General features: G+C 40.0%; 2 protein-coding genes across 2 annotated transcripts in view; both read left to right on the forward strand.

Moving 5' to 3' along the window:
• The first annotated feature begins 5,548 nt into the window (after nt 1–5,548).
• LOC117302579 (collagen alpha-2(IX) chain-like) lies at nt 5,549–5,974 on the forward strand. Its single transcript, XM_033786557.1, has one exon. The coding sequence runs from the start codon at nt 5,549–5,551 to the stop codon at nt 5,972–5,974; it is 426 nt and encodes a 141-aa protein (XP_033642448.1).
• Nucleotides 5,975–11,594: 5,620 nt separating this feature from the next.
• LOC117302518 (complement C1q and tumor necrosis factor-related protein 9B-like) overlaps nt 11,595–23,167 on the forward strand; it is a 35,064-nt gene continuing 23,491 nt past the window's right edge. The window contains exons 1-2 of the mRNA XM_033786488.1: nt 11,595–11,756; nt 15,847–16,165. Coding sequence (XP_033642379.1) covers nt 15,847–16,165 — 319 coding nt within the window. The 5' untranslated portion in view covers nt 11,595–11,756. The remainder of the gene's footprint in view (nt 11,757–15,846; nt 16,166–23,167) is intronic.

Raw genomic sequence — 23,167 nt, forward strand, 5'->3', positions numbered from 1 at the left:
TCATGTTTGATTTAACGTATGATCAATAACATATTTAATTGATACATATATTTCTACGAAGCATTTTATCCTAAATAAACTATTATCAACCTAGTGTACTAGAAGTTAAGATACATGTCATAGTTTTATAAATAGTCAGGTGCCGCTTGAATGTTTTAAATACATTGAAGAAATGAACATTGACGCCGTATCAGTTGATTGTTTTGGTTTTGGTATTTTGACTATTGAATAGGTATATTTTAACACCATTAACGGTAAATACCTTTTCAGGCTAAGATAATTTTCACGGCGTTAATAATTATTTTACTCATTAATAAAGACTACAGCACCTTACTAAACCGTTCTACTATCTTTAAACGGTCACGTTTAATGTAAATCAGTGAACATTGTGTTTTGTGTCCTTCTACAAAAAAGTACCAGAACCCTTAAAGGCACCTAGACATATAATTTGTTTTTCTTCAAACATTAGGGTATAATGTTCCTGAACAAAACAATATTTTTTTTGAGTAATTGTTTGTAAAGCCATTGGACACTTTCGGTAAACAGTATTGTCCAAAGGCCCACACTTCGTGTATCACAACTTATATACAAAATAACAAACCTGTGAAAATTTAGGCTCAATCGGTCATCGGAGTCGGGCGAAAATGACGGGGAAAACCCACCCTTGTTTCCGCACGTTAAGCCGTGTCATGACATGTGTTTAAAATAAATCCGTTATGCTCGACAACGAGAATTGATAATTGTTTTAATGTTTTCTCGAAAAGTAAAGCATTTCATGGAATAGTACCTCAAGAAAAGTCTTTCAACATCACCTTCTGTAAACACTGTAAGTTATTTGTAAATCTGTGAACTTTTATTTTTTTTTTCTGTTTCGAAAGTGTATAATGGCTTTAACTATTTATATGTTTAAAATATTAAATAAAGTTGCGTGTGGGTGACCCCGCCTACCCCTTTTGTGACGTCAATCGATGAAGACTTTGCCTCGATCGAACGTCGAACACACGTACGTTCAAGTACATTTAAGTCCTAGTAGTCAGTTTGTACGTTTTGAAAAAGTTGTTTTCTTGCATTTTTCCGGCAATGTCGACCAGGTGTATTGCTGAAAACAACAAACGATGGTGTCAGTTTGCCAAGTTGTCCGGTCCGACGTCTTTTCCAGCGCTGTGCAGCAAACACTTCGAGCCGTCGTGTTTCGAGAATCCGGAATACACTACACAGTTTGACATGAAGAGAAAAGTTATTTTCTAAAACATGACACCATCCCAATAATTTTTCCAGCTAGTGGGGAAGTCGAAGATGTAATGAACCTAAAGGAGCATGTTTTTAGCTTGCGCCAAGCGTCACTATGTTGTGTTGTGTTGCCACTGCGTGCGATTCATCGGGCCTCGATTGACGTTACGAACAGCGCCCTCTCGGGTCGGGCTTTTTTTCAAATTTGTAAATAACATGGAAACCATTTTTTGTTTAACCTTAGTCAATTGTTTATTCATATTCCACTCATCAAAACACATATTTTAGTGACGAAAGCTTTATTTTGACAAAATTCCACTTCCAGGTGAATTTAAATTTAATAATCATCAGACACAAGCTGCTATGTCAAAATAGTCCAGAGCACGCGTTTGGCAGCAGCACTGTGGTTTATTCACGAGGAAATTCCTATACATCTTCTCCGCACCATATAGTAATGTTTACCATTATTCTCTCTTTTTCTGAGAAATTCAAATTGAACTGTCTCTCTTTTTATAGACCAGTAGTGATCCTCTTGAATGATATAAGTTGTACAAGCTCATCAGCCCTTCCCAGTGATGTTAGATGAGACCGGGCGGGTTGGGTCGAGCAAATCGGTCCCAGTCCCTGATTTAAAAGCACAATGATTGACATACTTACGCACCTGCGCAATGGACCTAAACTATGAACAAATAAATCCCGGTCACCTCTCCCTGTACACAACTAGCCTTGCTCAAGGCAGTCGCATTATTCGCTCCAAAAAGACGCCGCTGTAAACCCACCCGTATACCCTGTGCGCGTGGTGCGTGTAATCACACTGCATAACCCACCCGTATACACACTGTCACATCGTACGACTACTGTGCATACAAGTCGTCCGCACTCGTACCACTAACCGCATGCGGAGGCCGTCAGGCCGACAGCCTTGTCGGGTTTGTAAATTCCGAGTTTAATGTGTTTAATGAAAAAAAAATCACCAGTGGAAAAAAATGGGGGGGGGGGGGGCTCTCGGATATGCTAGTATGCAGCTCATGAATATTATGTATATCTTTCGTCAGACCTATCAGACAACACAGGATGTGAGGCAAATGAATGATTCATTTTGACGTCCAATCACGCACTTCCCTTATCACGACCTTTGGACCGCAGTTAACGAAGAGCCGGAGTGCTATTGATTTTTCCTCGGAAGTTCTGATATCAATACGGTCTGAAGCAGATTGAATCAAGAGAGGGTGCTTTCAGAATTAAGAAACGACCATGGTCACCGCTCACTGTAAGAAGAGGAAACCAGCTCCAAGGGACAAAATCTCTTGCCACTCGCAATTCAAGGGCCACGCGCAGTTCTCCAGGACTAGGTGCCCGGATGGGTTGCCGGTGTCTCAGTGAAATCAGTGCTGCCGAAGATTCTTTCCCCTGTTTGGGAAACTAACATGGGTTGAGTGAGGGTGATTTAATAGAGGGCGCTATCACAAGTAGTTTGTAACAAGTTTACCGTATAAGTGGTGGGAATTTGGGGACAGCATCTCAGGGAACAGATTGCCATGAAACACCGGCCCAAGGCGGAATCCTGCCTTACGTGTTTTTTAAAACAATCAAAATGACTTCAATCTCATCCAAAAGTTGTTAATAGTAAATACGTTTTATTTCTGTGGTTTGTATTGATTGTTTTTGCTCCATTATACATTCTTGGGTAACTTTGTATAAGTTAAGAGCACGCTGAAACACGCTGATTATGCATGTCGTTGTAAGACGTCTGGCTCATAAAGACCCTGTCACAACTTGACGTTGTAAGGCCCTATCACACCACGGCGTATCACCTGAACGTAAGCCAACGTATGCGAAATATCGAAAATACGTTGGTGTACGCTGATATAAGTTTGGGGTAAGTTGGGGACACGTCGTTTACGTTAAGAGCACGCTGGGATACGCTGTTAAAATTATGAACACGTCGAGCCCGCGAATTTTTTTTTGGAGCATGTTCAAAATTTCTCGGCGTACTGAAATTGTGCTTCATACGTTTTGCATAAGTTCCCCTTAAGTTCATGGTACGTTAGACATACGTTGACATACGTTGATATACGCTGGCATACGTTATAGGAACGTTATAGGTTGGTATACGTTGATGTACGTCGGCTACCGGGAAACGTAAAGCCAACGTAGTGATAACGTGCATATTGTGTTCTACAGTACAGCTAGAGTATGTGCCGACAGCTAGCGAGCATTCGGCGTTTTATGAACTTATGGGGGGGGGGGGTCAGTATATACATGTGGGTCCCTTGAGTCACTCATCCTCATTTCTTTTTAAAATTTGGCCCTTTTTGACGCAACAAAAAATGTGTTGCCCGTTTTCCCGCAGTAAAAATTAAAAAACTCAACAACTGCAAAATTTTGCAATATACCAAAAATATCCTTTATAATCACCGAAGTAACGGGAAACAGTCAGGGTCACGGCAAACGTGAAGGGTTCATCAAAAAGGAGTTTCTATCATGTCACACTTTGCGAAGGTTTTTATTTAAAATGTGCATACAGTTTAACACATTTGATAACTCTTCATTTAGAAAAAAAACATCTCAAGATTATCCTCCTTCATTTAAAGTTTTTTCGTTGAAACATTTCCCACCAAACGGAGCGGTCTACTGACGCGCTAATGAACACTCGCATTTTCTCGTGAATTCTCAAAGGGTTCGAGAGCGCTTTTCTGACCACGATTTCGCAAAGAAACTCTGCGCGTCAGCTTCATTATCTCGAAATTGCGCACTGACTGCTATGTATACGTTAAATACGCTATGGATACGTTATCATCTCGTTATCACTAAGTTGGCTGTACATTTCCCCGTTAGCAGACGTACATCAACGTATACCAACCTACGAGTAACGTTCCTATAACGTATGTCAGCGTATGTCAACGTATGTCTATCGTACCATGAACTTAAGGGAACTTATGCAGAACGTATGAAGCACACGTTCAGTACGCCGGTAAATTTTGAACTTGCTAAAAAAAAAATCGGCGGGCTCGACGTGTTCACAATTTTAACAGCGTATCACAGCGTGCTCTGGACGTAAACGACGTATCCCCAACTTACCCCAAACTTATATAAGCGTACACCAACGTATTTTCGATATTTCGCATACGTTGGCTTACGTTCACTCATCCTCATTTCTTCATGGTCGGTCGTGCTGAACGCATCAACCCATCCATACGTTACTCATACGCTTGCATACGCTGTGATACGCTGTCGTAACATTGTTATTTAGTTAGTGAAACGCTATCTATGCGTTAGTCATACGCTATGTATACGTTCAATACGCTATGGATACGCTATGGAGACGTCCTTTCCAACACCGATGTCGACTTTTTCGATGCAATTCGTTGGGAAGTTGGACGTTCTTGTACTTTGAAAATTTTCGAATTATTTTGTGCATACGTTGGCATACGTTCAGGCGATACGGCATTGTGTGACGGGGCCTTTAGTCAGCATATGCCGACGAATGCAAATTTCTCTAAAACGTTGGCATACGCTGAACTATCGATTGATTGGTCAATTTCTAGCGTATACGAAGCGTAATCATAAGGAGGTTGACGGATGCATACCGTAAAAGAAACTTACACAGAGCATTTCCATAACGAATGCTTAGCGTGTTGACGGCGTTCACAACTTATGTCCTAAAGAAAGTCCAACTACTGCATAGAGCGTGGGGGCAGCGTATTGCAGACGATCACATGCAGTAGCCTAAAAAGAGGGTGCCTCTCGACGATTGAAATAAAAACCTGCAGAATCCTCCCGTGAACCCAAATTGTATATACCGGATCCCACAACTCTGCCAATACGCCACTATATGGTAGCTGTAAGTTTAAACACACGTTTATTAAGTTCTCTGGTCGTCCGGAACACGTCAAATACGTTCGACGTAGGTTCAAAGCACGTTACTCATAGGTTAGATATAAGTTTTTGGTACGCTAGACATTATCTCGACGTATTACCTTACAAGTAACGCACATACAAGTTATTATTATTGTCTGACAGTTGTTTGGGGATCAATACGGCCAGGTACATAATTTAACACACACATGCTCATTCCAGAAAACACAAATTGAGTAAAACGTGGAAAGTAGTGGAAAGTAGCAAGATAAAGAACTTCCACAAACACATGGATAACGTGAATCAGTTGGAGCTGACCAAAAACTGGTGGTCAGCGCTAGAGCAGCACCTTCTATGTCTGCGTGTTTTAATCGTTTGTTTTATGTATTCTATAAAATTACAGATGAAGATTATCATAGCAACAGTGACCCTTTTTCTTTGTATTTTGCAAGTTCCGTTCATGGTGGCTAAAACAGCAGTTTCACCTGATCAGGAGATAACGTGTAACTCCTGCTGCCAGGGCCCAGCCGGTATACCTAGATTACCCGGGTCAAATGGGAACCATGGTCAAGGGCTTGTAGGGTCCCCTGGTGAGGTAGGTCAACCCGGGCCTAAAGGAGACATGAGGTCAGATGGACTAGTTGGTTCGCCAGGCGCTAAAGGGGATCATGGACTGAAAGGAGAGCAAGGAGTCGGTCAACAGGGCATAAAAGGACCTCGAGGTCTGCCTGGGATGAATGGTCTGAAGGGGGAGAGAGGTGAACCTGGACCAGCTAGACAGACTGGTGAAACAGGTGAATGTAGTATGTACGCGACGGTCCGCCTTCAATGCAGTCAGGAATACCGCCTTCAGCCCTTCATCCACCTGGGATACTCTGCCCTTTGAAGAGTTATTGTTTTCAGAAGAAGGGACTGATTTCACCTTGAATAGCGGCACGTTTACGTGTAATGTGCCTGGGGTATACGTATTGATGTTCTCAGTCTATAAACCACCAGGTGGGTTTTCCCTCTATGTCAAGCTGAGGAAGATCGGTAACAGCATTGTTTCAGGGCGTGTACACGCTGCAGATTACCATCAAGTGAGCAGCAGTGCAGTGATTCCCCTGCACTATGGAGATCAAGTTCACTTAAATGTACACGGTAAAGTATACAGTAACTCTGACCATTACACCTCTTTTACTGGATTCCTGTTGTACGAAGTCTAATTCAAACATACAAACACACGGAAACGTTTTTAAGTTTTAGACAACGGTTTATAAAAAAAGGACAATTTCATAGTGTTTCAATAATCAGCAGTTAATAATTGTGTTTAGATAGGACAGTTTTTTAAAGATGAATATAATAAATAAACTGTTGTTATAATGCACGTAGGACAATTAGTTTGATAGAACACAATATATTTTAAAAAGCGTGATTTAGCAAACGTGTTAGTTGTGACGAAAACATTTTAAAAAAAATTTCTTTTTCTTTTCAAGTTAACGTGTACTAAATATCAGATTATCCTTATGGTTTTAGTTTACCACATTTTCGGGGAAATTGGTTATGTCTACTTTTCATTGTCGATTTCCAAGGATGCATTAATAAGTACCTGATGACGATTTCGTTTCCCGAAAAAAAAGTAAACGAATTGAAATTACTATAAAAAACAAAAACAACAAATTGGATAGTTTAATAAGTAGTAAATAAAAGCAAAGCAGTTCTCCTTCCTTGATACAGACCGAGACAGCAAAAAACCTAATTCATGATGGCCACCTGTTTCGCCGGCCATTGTGAATTCACAAGTGTTTAAAGACCTGCTTGAACGAAAATGTCAAGTCGTGAACTTTGCTGAATTCCACTTTAAATGTTTTCGATGAATAAGGAAATCGAATCATATGATTATAAATAGGTTTCAATTGTGTAAAAAAACAATCATTTTGTATGCCCTTGTCCAGAGCTTTTCTGCGAGATTTGCGAAAAGCCCCGTTACGTAATCACTCTCTGGATAAACGTGCAGTGACGTAATCATTCTGTTTCCGTGTTTTGATTGGTCCGAGGTGATGTTTGGCATTTGTACTAGCGGTCATTTGCATATGAATCTAGGTGAAAAGTGAAGATGGACAAGGATTGACCTACGCTAGAGGCCACTCTTTGGCGTTATCATTCACGAGCCTCGAAGTGTGACGTCAGATGTTCAGGCTATAGGGATATACTAGCCTGAACATATGACGTCACACTTCGAGGCTCGTGAAAAACGCCAAAGAGTAACCTCTCGCCTCTAGGTCAATCCCCGTCACCAATCTTCGTCTATCCCGTCCCATGATGCGTCCTATAGGGTTTTGATCAACGTTTTGCCACTTGTTGCGCCGTTAATGTTGCTTGAGAGACGGGTTGTAATTGCTCCTTTAAGGGTTTTATTGTCCTTGGTTTATATGATTGTAATGGGGTGGCTATGTTTTCCAGTCTTTAATAACTGTTTGGGGATGAATGAATAAACCCCGTGATACAAATATGTTTGATAGCGCCCTCATGTGATCAAAAGTACGGCGCATTTCTGTTTGAATGTCCAAATCAAAGTACAGGGCTGCGTATTTGCGGTCGTACCAATATATGTTTCAGTCATTGTCCAGTGATTATCCAATGTCCAATTCAACCGCCAAAAACTCACCCATGGCTGGCATAAAGTCAGCGCGAAAATAATCTGCAGTAATTATGCAAAATGACATTCCCACAATATACCTGCATTGGTGCAAAATAATTCTCTTAAAAACACCACAACCGGGAACTTTCCGCACAATAGTTAAACAATATTATTGTAATCATAAATAACATTTGTTATTACTTTACAGTGACATGACCTGGCTTGTTTCGATGCGGTACAATTATGAGAGTGTGGGCTTCGACGAGTGCAACTTGTTTGCAAGAACATTGCACGAATAATAGTGAGTTACTCCTGCATTGCAGTTTAAAAAGTAGTAGTAAGGGCGTTTCATGTATATAAACCAGTGGGTGGATTAGTCTAGGACTAGTCTTATCTCGACTTAGGACGAGTTACTCGTCCTAACTTTGGACTACCCATACGTTTTTAATATCTCCTATATAGGACTAGCCCTAACTCTTTGTGAAATCGACCCCAGGCCTGCTTTAAGTGGGGAGGTTTTTTAAAACGGTGAAGATCTCCTGCAGTAGTTGTTTCAGTGTTTAGGTTCGAGACGTAATAATTATTGTTACCTTTGACAAAGCTACACTAGGGAACTTATCCCATTCGAGGTCTGTTTCTTCCCCGTGATCTCCTTCCAGCTGCCCCTTGAGAATCCTCGCAGCCGTCACGGTTGTTATACCCATCCCATCTCCGACGAAAAACACCATGTTCTTAGCTTTATTCGTGTTGAGTGTTTGCTCTCTGGTAGAAGCTTTCTGCAAACTGTTGTCATTCCAGTACATCGCACCTACAACGATTAATTTATACAAACACTACAAACACTACTCGAAGACAATCAGATAGTGTCGTCTGCTCAGAACTGAAAGATCATTGGTGGAATTTTATGGGTTTCGTGATTTAGCTTTTGCAGATGTTGAAGCTCCTTGTAAATAGGATAAATTGATCAAGAGTGCACTTAAAAAATAATTATTGAAAAAAAAAAAAAAACTTTCATTTACTAAATAAAACATCCATTTGTTGATTATGGGGGTATTCATTTTCATTTAATTTATCACTATAAAGATATCTAATTGGCATAGTTCTAAACATTATTGTTATATTAATTGCAATACCGAAATACATATACCGGGTATTTTGTTACGAGATTAAGGTGTGTTCTTTCTCGACCATCGTCTTCTCTGTTTTTCGAGAAAAAAGAATCGTCTGTAATATTTGTTGTGTTCGTACGTCGTTAAACTATCAATAAAAGACAATGGAACAGGGCACATTGCGTCAAAAACTCGGGTGTTATTCACGTGATAACAACAAGCAAAACAACAGAGCTCTCGTACAACCAGATCTCGCATGAAACAATGGCATCATATTCTATAAATATATAAATAAATAGTTTCAATAAGATTTGTTTAAAAGAAAATCACCTCGAAAAACTAATAGTTACGAAAGTCCTCCAGAAAAAAAAAAAAAAAAAAAAAACGATGTTTAAATCTGTGATAACGGCTTGATTCGTCACAATGGATTCACCAACGCCTCCCCTCCCATCCCTACCCCCACCCCTCCCCGCGTAAATAGCGGATGGCGTATCAGCGTTACAAATCCTTAACGATTGAATGTGCATACAATCTAATTACATACACGTTTTGATGATTCTGTAATGATGGACTGTAAATTGTGATAACGAATCAAAATATCTTGGCGTTTTTTTTTTAGCACTATTCGAAATAGTTGATCCTCAATGTACACGTTCTTAATAAATTGTAGGCCTCTCAGTGACATGCATTGAGTATTTATTAAATTACTGGGCCCTCGACTTTTTCAATGCTATTTATTTATTCAACAATCTTCTCCTGCATTTACAGATATTTGTTTTTTCATAACAATAAGTAAAACAATGGAAAAGGGGAGTGGTACGAGGTCTTTAAAGCGTTTGTCTAAAATCAACAGTATCTTAGGCCCCGTTCCCACTGGACCCCGCGTTAATTTGGCCGTAAACAAAAGACTAAGCCGAAGGCAGGGCCGGGTCCTTCATCTACGACCACGACACCGCCAGTTTGAAACGAATGTTCAAGACTATGATTTAGCACAATCTATTCTTACTAAAATATAGCAAAGCCATTTTCAGTTTACATGAATAGGCCCAAAACAATTGGAATGGACTTGTAAGTTCAAACTTGTGTTAAATAAATCCTGATCAAAGTTTGTATAAATCTCTCATAATATGCATTTGCAACTTGTCTGTACTCTGAATGTAGCTGGGGGCAAATGTGTGTAAACACCTTTTGTAATATTGTCAAAGACCAGTGTTCACTCTTGCCGTATCTCGACTATGCATAAAATAACAAACCTGTGAAAATTAGGGCTCAATTGGTCGTCGAAGTTGCGAAATAATAATGAAAGAAAAAACACCCTTGTAACACAAAGTTGTGTGCTTTCAGATGCTTAAATTCGAGACCTCAAAATCTAATTCTGAGGTCTCGAAACCAAATTCGTGGAAAATTACTTCTTTTTTGAAAACTACGTCTCTTCAGAGAAAGTCGTTTCTCACAGTCTTTCATATTGCCAACAGCTCCCCATCACTCGTTACCAAGTAAGGTGTTATGCTAATTTGAGTAATTAATCAATAGTGTACACTGCCTTTAAGCACATTTTGAAGATTTTGAGATTTTCAATATATGAACGGGTCCTTTATGTCAAAGAAGTTTTCCAAGATGGGGACAGAATCTCCGGGGACAGATTTCCATGAAACACCGGCCCAAGGCGGAATCCTGCCTTACGTGTTTTTTAAAACAATCAAAATGACTTCAATCTCATCCAAAAGTTCATTTGATTATTTTTGATTTTTATGGTTTGTGTTGATTGTTTTTGCTCCATTGAATATTCTTGTTTCCCAAAAGCATTTGTGCGTTTCGGTGGTAGTAGACTCTGAAAAAACAAAGAATACAATTGAAAACCAGTTTAAAAATACCCTTTATGGGCAAAGGCAGGACACATTAATAGGTAACTTCCAACCACTTGTGAGTCTTTCCACTTGGTGTATCTCAGCATATTCTTAAATTAACAAACCCGTGAACATTAATTTGAGCTCAATTGGTCGTCAAAATTGCGAGAGAATAATGGGAAAATCACCCCCGTCTCACAAGTTGTGTGTTTCAGATGCCTTCAGTTCAACATCTCTCCATTGCTCATTACCAAGTAAGTATTTATGCTAGCAATTCTGTTTAGTAATTACCTATGGTGTCCAGTGCCTTTAATGTTGCTCTGTTGGTGGCGCACTCTACTATAAATACATTGTCATTGCATTTCGATTTCGGAAAAAAACACACTGAGTTAGTGTAAGTAAACATATACTTCAAAAGAGTGGAAGCACGAAAGAGATCAATCTGAACAGTATATATATTGCGTACACAGTTCTTTCTTTGATAATAAACTTGCACTTTAACTCACAATCATCAGGGAAATACATCAATTGAGCGGAAATAGAAGGAAAACGGCCAGGAACTTCAAGAAGCAATCACACAGTGCAACCCAGTAGGGCGGATATACATGTAAAAATACCATAGCATTAAAGCGTGTACAAATTGATCTCCATTGGTAACATACAGCCTCATCCAAACCAGTGATAGAGTAAGTCACTGCTTTCAATCGGTGACTTTACCACATACACAATGTAGTGTAGAGTTTCACACCATTGGTATCAATTCAACATACAGTATCATTCAAACCAATGATAGAGTAAGTCACTGCCATAAATCAGTGACTTTAACACGGTATTGATCCACAACTGTAACATACAGCCTCGTCCAAACCAATGGTAGAGTAAGTCACTGCTTTCAATCAGTGACTTTTACACGTATCTATGATTGGCTGCTCATCGATTGTCAATCAAACATCAACGTAGACTGATGAGCACTTCAATGAAAATACAGCAGTATTTAAACGCGCTGCACCAGCAGCAGTGCTCATAACAACTTTGCATCTTATCGGAAGAGAGAAACTGAGAAAGTTTGCACTACAATAACACAACATCAAGGTAAGTGTTTTTCGTTATACTGTCGGACCCGGACTTTGGCTTCTAGATGCATGCAGTGTATTTTAGGGTAGCCTATTATTTCAAGAAGGTTGCAGTTTTGGTCCAAGGAGGGGCACCACTCTACCCAATAAAGCAGTACAATTTACGGTGCTTTACCTGGCAGCTGGTGCCAGGTAAAATGCAGTAAATTTCACAGTAGCAGTTTTGTAAAGTGTGCCTTGAAGGGGTAGTTTGCTAAACTCCACTTTGAAATTTACTGCACTTTTAATACCTAGCACCCTGGCTGCCAGGTATACAAAGCACCGTAATTTTGACGGATTATTTTTAACAGCGTATTCAGCTGAAGTTCTCATGTAGTGTTTGGGTCACTTGCTCTCTGCCAACATTAGTGTACTGTGGTACTGTTTGGTGGTACAGATTGTTATGCCGTTGCATTTCCCTTTGAAACCACGACATATAGCGTTGTGTCGTTGGGGCTTTAATCACCATACTTGCAAGTGGTTTCCATTTTGGAGCAGCAAGTTCCGCTGGTATTCTGTACATTGTCTTGTTCAAATAGTGGGCAATAAAAGTTTACCTAGACAGTTTCAGTTGAATGTGCTTGATATTCTGCTCGTTTTAATGTGTGTGTACTCTTCATTCAAAAGCTGTCAACAAAATTAACAACAAGTACTGATGAAATGGCATTGTGTGACATGACCACTTTGTTATTTTCTTTTTTGTTGTGGGTAAAACAAAACAAGATTGAACATTATGCAACACTTTCACAATTATTATGGTGATCAGTGTTTTGTACAGCCGACGTGGGGAGGGGCAACCGAGGTGAAGCCGAGTTTGCCTGTTTGCCCCAAAAGTTTACACAAAACCTGGACCCCGTCACGGAGCATGCAACATTAATTGTTTTTGTTTACCATGATAATCAATTCCTCTTGTTTGGGGACAATTTGTTACCATCCTCCATTATTGTTACGACAATAATGACACAGTTTAAAACTATGACAGCATATTTTGGAAGCCAACACATGGTGGCACACTATCTTAAGGCGCTGTCACTTGACGGTTAGCCAGCGTATATCTACGTATGAAAATTTTAGCGAGTACGCTGGCGTACGTCGAATAATTATGGGTGAAGGCCCAGTCACACCTTGACGTTTAAGCCAGCGTATGCCGACGTATGACAATTTTGGCGACTACGCTGGTGTACGTCAAATAAGTTATGGATAATTTTGTATAAGTTAAGAGCACGATGAAACACGCTGATATACACGTCGATGTAAGTCATGTGGCTCATGAAGGCCCTGTCACACCTTGACGTTTTAGTCAGCGTATGCCGACGTATGCAAATTTCTCTAAAACGTTGGCATACGCTGAACTATCGATGGATTTTTCAATTTTGAGCGTATACGAAGCGTATTCATAAGGAGGTGGACGGATGCATACCGTAGAAGTGGCTTACACAGGTCGTTTCCATAACGAATGCTTAGCGTTTGACGGCGTTCACAACTTATGTTTTACGATGGTCCAACTACTGCATAGAGCACGGGGGCAGCGTATTGCCGACGATCACATATAGTAGCCTATAAAGAGGGTGCCTCTCGACGATTGAAATAATAACTGCACAATTGACATCGTATTAATCCTAATGCGAACCCAAATTGTATATACCGATTCACATAACTCTTCCAATACACCATTATGGGGTGTCGTGGCCGAGCGGTTAAGAACACCGAATTCAAGCTCTTCTGATTATGTTCAGCAGAGTGTGGGTTTGAATCCCGGTCGTGACACTTGTGTCCCTGAGCAAGACACTTAACTATTATTGCTTCTCTCTACCCAGGGGTAAATGGGGACCTGTGAGGGCAGAGATGGTTATTGTGATTGATTTAGCCGAGTAGCGCATTTGTTGCGCGAGGCTGTATACTCCCCAGGGAGCTGAGATGGTTTAAGGAGTGAATTAAGGCCCAGTGACCAGGGGTAATAATATATATTTATTAAATAAAATATTTATTTATTTATTTTACATGGTAGCTGTAAGTTTAGAAACAAGTTTAGTAAGTTGTGTGGTCATCCGGAACACGTCAAATACGTTCGAGGTAAGTTCAAAGCACATTACTCATAGGTTATAAGAAATACGTTTTTGGTACGCTAGACATTATATCGACGTATGTCGACTTCTGATAACCTTACAAGTAACGTGTGTAAACGTGCGTCATCGATTGTATAACGCACCTACAACTTATGCGGAACTTATGAACCACACGCTGGCACACTTAGATTTTGTTGTGCATGCACACAATTTCTCGACGACCTCGCCTTACTACGACGTACACGGCGTGTTTCAGCGTGCTCATAACTTACACAAAACTTACCCATAACTTATTCGACGTACGCGAGCGTATTCGCCCCAATTTTGTATACGTCGGCATACGCTTGCTAAAACGTCTAGGTGTGACAGGGCCTTAATATTCAATAGCAGTAACGTGCTTTGAACCTACCTCGAACGTATTTGACGTGCTCCGGACGACCACATAACTTAATAAATGTGATTCTAACTTACAGCTACCGTATAATGGCGTATTGGCAGCGTTTTAGTGAATCGGATACAAATTGGGTTCGCGGGAGGATACTACAAGTGTCAAGTGTAGTTATTATTTCAATTGTCGAGAGGCACCCTCTTTGTAGGCAACTGGATGTGATCGCCGGCAATACGCTGCAGTGCGTTATGCAGTAGTTAGATTACCGTAGGACATAAGCTAAGAACGCTGTTAACAGGCTAAGCATTCGTTATTGAAACGTTCTAAGTAAGTTACTAATACGGTCTGCATACGTCCAACTCGTTATGAATAGGCTTTGTATACGCTCAAAATTAAAAAGTCCATCGAAAGTTCAGCGGATGCCAACGTTTAAGAGAAATTGTCATACGTCGGTATACGCTGACTAAAACGTCAAGGTGTGACAGGGCCGTAAGTTAAGATCACGCCTAAATACGCCGATATACGTCTTTGTATTATGCTTTGAACCTATGTCGAAATTATTTGACGTGTTCCGGACGACCACTTTGATGAAATTAAGTAGTGGCAGCGTTTTGGGAAATCGGTATACACAAATTGGGTTCGAAGGAGAATACAGTGATGCCAAGTGCAGTTATTATTTCAAACGTCGAGGTTCCCTGCAATACGCTGCTGCGCGCTATGCAGTAATTTGACTATTCGTAGATATCGTATCTTTTTACACGTCGAGGAGAAATCCTCACAATGTAGACAAGTTGAGGAATCTTTCTTGGATTATAAAATGAGCGAAGTGATACGGACAGGAGCTCAATGTATAGGGTGTTGGTCTTATCTCAAACAATCACTGTGTTGCACCATCTCTTGTTGATATACAGGCATACGCGCCCCATCCTGTATCTTCCCTGTAATTTTGTAATCTCTGTCAAGTCGAATCCGAGATCCAAAGCCGTCTATATGGAGTTCATTACTCTGGGTTGTATTGTCTAACCATGTCTCAGTGAAGGATACCAGAGTCTCTGTGTTTACGCATGTGATTAAACGAGCTCATCCATTTGGGGCATAGAGGGAACGGCACCGGACGATACCATTAATGGGAGAAAGATTCTACCGGTCTGATTAAATTTCTTTCTCCTCACCACCCATATTTCCTCTTGTTCTCCTTTTAAAGTTGTTTATTATTGTCTGACAGTTGTTTGGGTATCATTGGGGAGCATTTCAAAACGATATTCAATATGTTGAAGATCAAACGAGCCAACGGCACCCTGCTGTAAGCTAAGTATGTACTCAAGTGTGTAGCGGTAGCCACTTTGTTGTGTGGAGCGATTATTTAGCTCAACACAAGAGAACACTTACGATCAATACGGCCAGGTACATAATTTAACACACACATGCTCAGTCCAGCGAAATACAAATTGACTAAAACGTGGTTAATGTGGAAAGTAGTGATAAAGAACTTCCACAAACACATGGAAAATGTGAATAAATTGGAGCTGACCCAAAACTGGTGGTCGCCGCTAGAGCAGCGCCTTCTATGTCTGCATGTTTTCATCGTTTGTTTTATTTATTCTATTAAATTACAGATGAAGATTACCATATCAACAGTGACCCTTCTTCTTGGTATTTTGCAAGTTCCGTTCATAGTGGCTAAAACAGCAGTTTCACCTGATCCGGAGATGACGTGTAACTCCTGCTGCCAGGGCCCAGCCGGTATACCTGGAATTCCCGGGTCAAATGGGAACCATGGTCAAGGGCTTGTAGGGTCCCCTGGTGAGGCAGGTCAACCCGGGGCTAAAGGAGACATGGGGTCAGATGGACTGGTTGGTGAGCCAGGCGCTAAAGGGGATCATGGCCAAAAGGGAGAGCAAGGAGTCGGTCAACCAGGGAAACAAGGACCTCAAGGTCTGCATGGGATGAATGGTTTGAAGGGGGAGAGAGGTGAACTGAAGGGGGAGAGAGGTGAACCTGGACCAGCTGGACAGACTGGTGAAGCAGTTGAATGTAGTACGCGACGGTCTGCCTTCACTGCAGTGAGGAATACCGCCTTCAGCCCTCCATCCTCTTGGGATCCTCTGCCCTTTGAAGAGTTATTGTTTTCAGAGGAAGGGATTGATTTTAACTTAAATAATGGCACGTTTACGTGTAATGTGCCTGGGGTATACGTATTGATGTTCTCAGTCCTGAAATCATCAAGTTGGCCTTACCTATATGTCCAGCTGAGGAAGAACGGTAACACCATTGTTTCAGGGGGTGCACGCGATGAAGATTATCATCAAGTGAGCAGTAGTGCAGTGATTCCCCTGCACTATGGAGATCAAGTTCACTTAGCTGTACACGGTCCAGTACATAGTAGCTCTAACCATTACCCGTCTTTTACTGGATTCCTGCTGTACGAAATCTAAATCAAACATAAAAACACACGGAAACGTTTAAATGTTTTAGACAACGATTTAAATAAACTAATATGCAACTATATAGTTTTTTAAAATATAATAATAATGAGTTAATCGTGGAAAATCGAACGTGTGTTTAGATGAATCAAATAAAATTACTTTATTATTAATTGTTTTATTATTTGCAGGACAATAAGTAAGGAAAAGACGTTTTATTTGAACACTTGATTTTGCAAACGTGTATTGTGACAAAAACTTTCAACGTGTTTTTGTCACGTAAACAGTGCTATAAATATCAGGTCATCTCTTTTGTTTGTGTTTATTTCATTTTCGGGAAAGTTTGAAATTTCTGCAGCCTGTAATTCCGTCCGAGGGTGCAATGATGAGTCCTTGAAACGACTCTACAGCTTTCATTTTCCATAAAATGCAAAATGAAACTACGCAACAAAAAACTGACAGTTTATTAAACAGTACATACAAAACTTCAGATTCCTTGATACAGACTTAGACTTATTATTCATTGTGGCTGCCGATTGTGCCGGCAATTTTATTTCAAACATTTTAAATTGGTTGAAAAAGCTGTACCCTGCTAAGGCAACAAAATACAAATAATTCACCTAACAACTGGTAACAGTTGTCTTCTGTTGATATATTCGTTAATGTACAATATTTATGATATTAAAATAACGACAACTTGTGATCAAAAAGAACTTGCGTTGTAAAGTTACCAGAAAACATTTATTTTGTGTCGTCTTTTGAACACGTTTCGATATGGAGAAATATTAATTTTTTCGTCGTGGTTTGAGCGTTTCTTTGTTTTCACATGAGAAAGCACTTTTGTTTAATGCAGATGAAACATTGGGTATTCGTTTTGAATCACTTTCGTATAAAACGTTTGATGATGTCACGACTAACATGTCAAAGAGGGGGAAATATATTTCACTTACAGCGATTCGTTAAACTGTCACATCGGCATGAAACCAATACACCGTCTTATAGTGTGAATTTGAAAATTAACAATTCCCTCACTTCGACCGTGACTTAATTATTCGAAATTACTATTAGCTGATTACACAAGGTCGCATTTTATCTTGATCTACCTTACACAGAAAAGTTTCGTTGACAGTAAAATTGTGACCCACTCTGTGATTTTTTTTAGAACTATATTTGCATGGTATACCTTTAAGTCACCTGGAAACAGAATTAATTTTTCTTCAAACATTAGAGTATATGTTAATGAACAATAACGTAATTTGTTGAGTTATTGTTTGTAACAATTTATATGTTTAAACAATAGATAAAGTTGTTTGGGGTGACTCCGCCTACCCCTTTTGTGACGTCAATCTAGGCAGACTTTGCCTAAAACGTACATTGAACACAAGTACGTGCAATTACATGCAAGTTCTAGTTTGTACGTTTCGAAAAAAGGTTTAATTCTTGCATTTTTCCGGCAATGTCGACCACGTGTATTGCTGCTGCAGTCAGCAAAACAACTAAAAATGAGGTAAGTTTGCAAAGTGGTTCGGTCCGACGTCTTTTCCAGCGCTGTGCCGCAAACACTTTGAGCCGTCGTGCTTCAAATATCGCGCCTCGATTGACGTCACCAACAGCGCCCTCTCGGGTCGGGCCTACTTTTATATTTGCTAATAAAATGGAAACTATATTTCTAGAACCTTAGTTAAATGGTTATTCATATTTTACTCATCAAAACACATATTTTAATGACAAAAGCTTTGTTTTGAAAAAATACCACTTAAACACACTGGTTTTTAGCAATAACGCTCTGAAAACAACAGTTTTGTGATCAAATTTTAGCCTAATTTGTATCCTCTTGCGCGAAAACATCACTTTACTTGTAATTTGTTTAAAACAAAAATTTCTACACTGGCTTATTTCAAACGGGAGTAACTTAGCAACGCGATACACCAAAAGCTTGGACATTAAGTGTTTTTTCCAGCCCCTGCATATAACTCAATTCTTTAAATTGTCAACATCTGATTCATTTCACAATTAAACAATTATTACGTTAAAGGTCGTCAAAAACACAGTGTTAATGTTTGCATTAACGCTAGAATACAAAGCATTAGTGTAATTACTAGATACTTGTATTTCTACAAAGCATGTTTTTGTTAAATTTAGCTATAATCCATTTAGTGTACTAGAAGTTATAATATATTGCATGGTTTTAGAAATAGTCAGGAGTCACTTGAATGTTTTAAATACATTGAAGGAATGAACATTAACACCGTATCAATTGATTGTTTGGGTTTTTGTGTTTTGAGTGTTTAGTTGATATTGAACTAAAATTATTGGTAAATACAATTTGCAAGCTGAACTAATTTTCCTAACACTGTTTTACTCATTTTTGTCAAAACCTACAACACCTCAGAAAATAAAATTTAAGGGAAACTGTTTACCGTTTTACCTTCAAACAGTGCAAGTTCACCGTAAATCAGTGAACATTGATTTTGCGTTCTTCTACAAAAAGTACACAAACCCTAAAAACTTGTCTGCGGGAAGTGAACAGGGAATGGGTTTAAATAACGTAGGAATGGGTGGCCCAAGCATTTTGGCCGGGATTGTAGCCTCCGTTGTCGGAGGAACAAAACTCGGCTTATTTGACTGGCGACAGAACATGTTATTTCTTTTTGCTTCCGAAAAACTGCAAACAAACGAAGTGACCTGGCCCCTCCTGTCTTCCCCAGACTGGTATGGGCCGCGGTTAACGAATAGCCGGAGTGCTATGGATTTTTCCTCTGAGTATCTGATATCAACACGGTCTAAAGCAGATGGAATCAAAGGACTGTGCTTTCAGAATTAAGAAACGACCATGGTCACCGCTCACTGTAAAAGGATGAAACTATCTCCAAGGGACATAAATCTCATGCCACTACAAGGGCCACGCGCAATTCTCCAGGACTAGGCGCCCGGATGGGTTGCCGGTGTCTCAGTGAAATCAGTGCTGCCGGAGATTCTTTCCCCTGCTTGAGACACTAACATGGGCTGAGTGAGGGTGATTTAACAGAGGGCGCTATCACAAGTTGTTTGTAACAAGTTTGCGGTATAGGGGGGAGGGAATTTTGGAAGAACATAATCTCCTGACACACCTGCCTATAATGGGGAAAGAATCTCCGGGTACAGACTTCCGATAAAAACACCGGCCCAAGGCGGAATCCTGCGTTACGTGTTAAACAATCAAAATGACTTCAATCTCATCCAAAAGTTGTAAATAGGAAATACATTGTGTTCGCTATGTGGTTATCTAATTTGTTTTGCTCCATTGAATATTCTTGTTTCCCAAAAGCATTTGTGCGGAAGTAGACTCTGAGAAAACAAAGGATACAATTGAAAATCAGTTTAAAATTACCCCTTAAGGGCAAAGGCAGGACACATTAGAAAACTTTCAAGCACTAGTCACGTCTTTCCACTTGGTGTATCTCAACATATTCTTAAATTAACAAACCCGTGAACATTAATTTGAGCTCAATTAGCCGTCGAAGTTGCGAGAAAATAATGGGAAGACACCCCTTGTCGCACAAGTTGTGTGCTTTCAGATGCCTTGAATTTGAGACCTCAACAATTCGAGAAAGCACTTCTTCTCAAAAACTAGTTTTCTTCAGAGAGAGCCGTTACTCACAATTTTGTTTATACTATTAACATCTCTCCATTGCTCATTACCAAGTTAGGTTTTTATTCTCATAATTATTTGTGAATTTTGAAAGGTATTAGAAAATGCTTAAAAACAACAGAATTTAGCCATTAACTTATGGTTTGGTGTAATGTACCCCAGAAAAGGTGTCTTCCAATTAAAATCCTCAGTTTGTTGAAAAAAAGTTGTTAAAGCTTGACTTGAGTAGTATAGTAAAACGTTCGTGTAAAAAGCAATACACAACTGGCCTTATGTTGCTTTATGTGCTTGCAAATTAGCCTGAAAAAATACATTAATATTGACAATGTATTTTCTTTTTATTTGACCTTGTTTGAGGTAACAATTTAATTTAAAATTTATAAATGTCTGTTCAATGATAAAAAGCGAAACTACCATTGGAGTTTCGAGCCAAGGGGGCAATGATGTGCCATAGAAACAATTAGGTGAATATTTTTGCTCGAATAAGAAACAAAGTCTATGTTTATTTAAACAAAACTAACTTCGGTGTGCTAGTGTAGTCAACACATTCACTTTGCTTCCCAATCGGGCACTCCGAGCCGGATGGTGGCGCACTACTTCTTCCTTTTAATTTGTTTAAGTTTACAGATTTTAGTGACTGGTAACTGTAAATGTTATCATTCGATAAATATGTTTTGGGGATTGATAAAAAGTGATCAGACAGAAACAAAATCACACTACAATTGCACGCACATTAATCTCCCCAGCTGATGGCTCTGTGGTTCCCGGAAGCTCAGTGGTGACCTTATCATCGTGAGACTTACACGGTCTATTGGAGGGAAATGGCTGATCACCTTGGGGAGCCCCATGTGATCTTGACGTAATATTTGAAATAGTTAGAAAGAAGTAATTTTTCACGAATTTGATTTCGAGACCTTATAATTATATTTTGAGGTCCCGAAATCAAGCATCTGAAAGGTCACAACTTCGTGTGACAAGGGTGATTTTTCTTCCATTTTTATCACGCAACTTCGACAACCAATTGATTTCAAATTTTCACAAGTTTGTTATTGTACGCATATCTTGAGAAACATCATGTGAGAAGACTGGTCTTTGACAATTACCAGTAGTGTCCAGTGCCTTTTAGGACACAGGATTCAAATCATATTAAAAAACACTCGACAACAAATCAATAAAAGTTATAACAGCATATGAATAACTTGACGTGTAAACTTACCTGACTTTTGAGCAGATATCATAACAGACTCCACATTAGCATTGAGAGTAGATTTACAATCTCCTGTAATTGCAGAATCTTCTAGCCCTATCACTGCTGTCTTGGTTTTAACACCACCAAAATAAGCAGTGGCTGTACCAGCCGAGTCCGGTACTTGCCTATCGGTATTGTACGTCTAAAGAATTAAATAGGACAGGAAATAGTCACAGACTGATTTCCTGCGCCGTATTTTTGACCACGTGGTGCGCTCTCAATGGGTGCGTTCTTTTAGCTTCCCTGGGTCGACCCCGCATTGCTCATTGACAAGAGTTAACCGAACGATCACACTCGCCCTCTCGTGGTGACGGCATGCACCTCAGGTCACCCCCAAGTGACCCACTCCAAAAGCAGGACACTGGGGGCTGACCCGGGTTAGCCCCGTCAACGCTATCCGAACGTACCGGGGCAGACCAGGGTCGACCCAGGGAAGCTAAACGAACGCACCCAGTTATTTCTATTTGAATGTCCAAACCAAAGTACAGGGGTGCGTATTGGCGGTCGTAACCAATAAATGTTTCGGTCATTGTCCAGTGATTAACCAATTCAACCGAAACAGTTGTTCGCCAAAAACGTACCCATTGGCTGGCTTAATAATCCACAATGATGCAAGATGACACTCCCTCACTACCTGCCTTGGTGCAAAATGATACTCTTTCCGCACAATAGTTAAACAATTGTTTTCATAAATTACATTATTTTGTTGGTACTTTACACTGACATGACTTGGCTTATTTCAATGCAGTACCATTTGATAGAGTATGGGCTTTGACGAGTGCAATTTGTTTGCATGAACGATTGCACGATTACTAGTTACACCTGCATTGCAGTTTAAAAAGTAGTAGTAAGGGCGTTTCATGTATAACTGTCTTTACAAGCCTGGGCTTCCTGTCTGCTAGCCTGAACGTCTGACGTCATTCTTCGAGGCTCGTGAATAAACGCCAGAGACCAGCTTCCAAAACCGGCGTGTAGATTCACCTTTGACCTCAGTCATAGAGATACGCAGTCAAACTCTATTGCGGACTTGAGAGCAGTGAACTGTTTGGGCATATTGGGTGCACGTTTATCCAATGTCATTGTATCCAATGGAATCACTGGATCTGTGAAGCTGGGACCTGTATTTATCCTTGCGTTTTAAGACAGGGGTCCAGTCTACCTGTTTGCGACCTCCCCATACTATAATGTTCTATAATAATATGGGACGCTAGGTGGCAGCAGACTTACCAGGTATATCAATTTCTGGACATGCCAACCAGGAACTGAATGTGCGAAGACGGGATTTGATTAAGCCCGATCTTAACAAGCAATTTTTCCGGTCTGTGCTCGCCACATGTGCCCATTGTTTACTTAGTTCTGAGCGTGCGCACATGATCGAGTACAATGGATTTTACCTGGTAAGTATGCTGCCACCAAGCGTCCCAAAAGTCTCCCTGGTTTTCCCTTACATTGTACATGAACAAATGGTATGGTAATAAACCTAAACCTGAAACCTGAACCAGGCCTGCATAAAGTGGGGATGCTTTTCATGGAGCATATGGAGATATGGAGCTCACTAAAACCGAAGACCCGCTCTCAGGACATAAAATTCCAGAAAGTGCAACAAGCACTTCTTAAAGGAATTATACCCGTAG

The sequence above is a fragment of the Asterias rubens genome, chromosome 18 (assembly GCF_902459465.1).
Source record: "Asterias rubens chromosome 18, eAstRub1.3, whole genome shotgun sequence".
Classification (NCBI taxonomy): Eukaryota; Metazoa; Echinodermata; class Asteroidea; order Forcipulatida; family Asteriidae; genus Asterias; species Asterias rubens.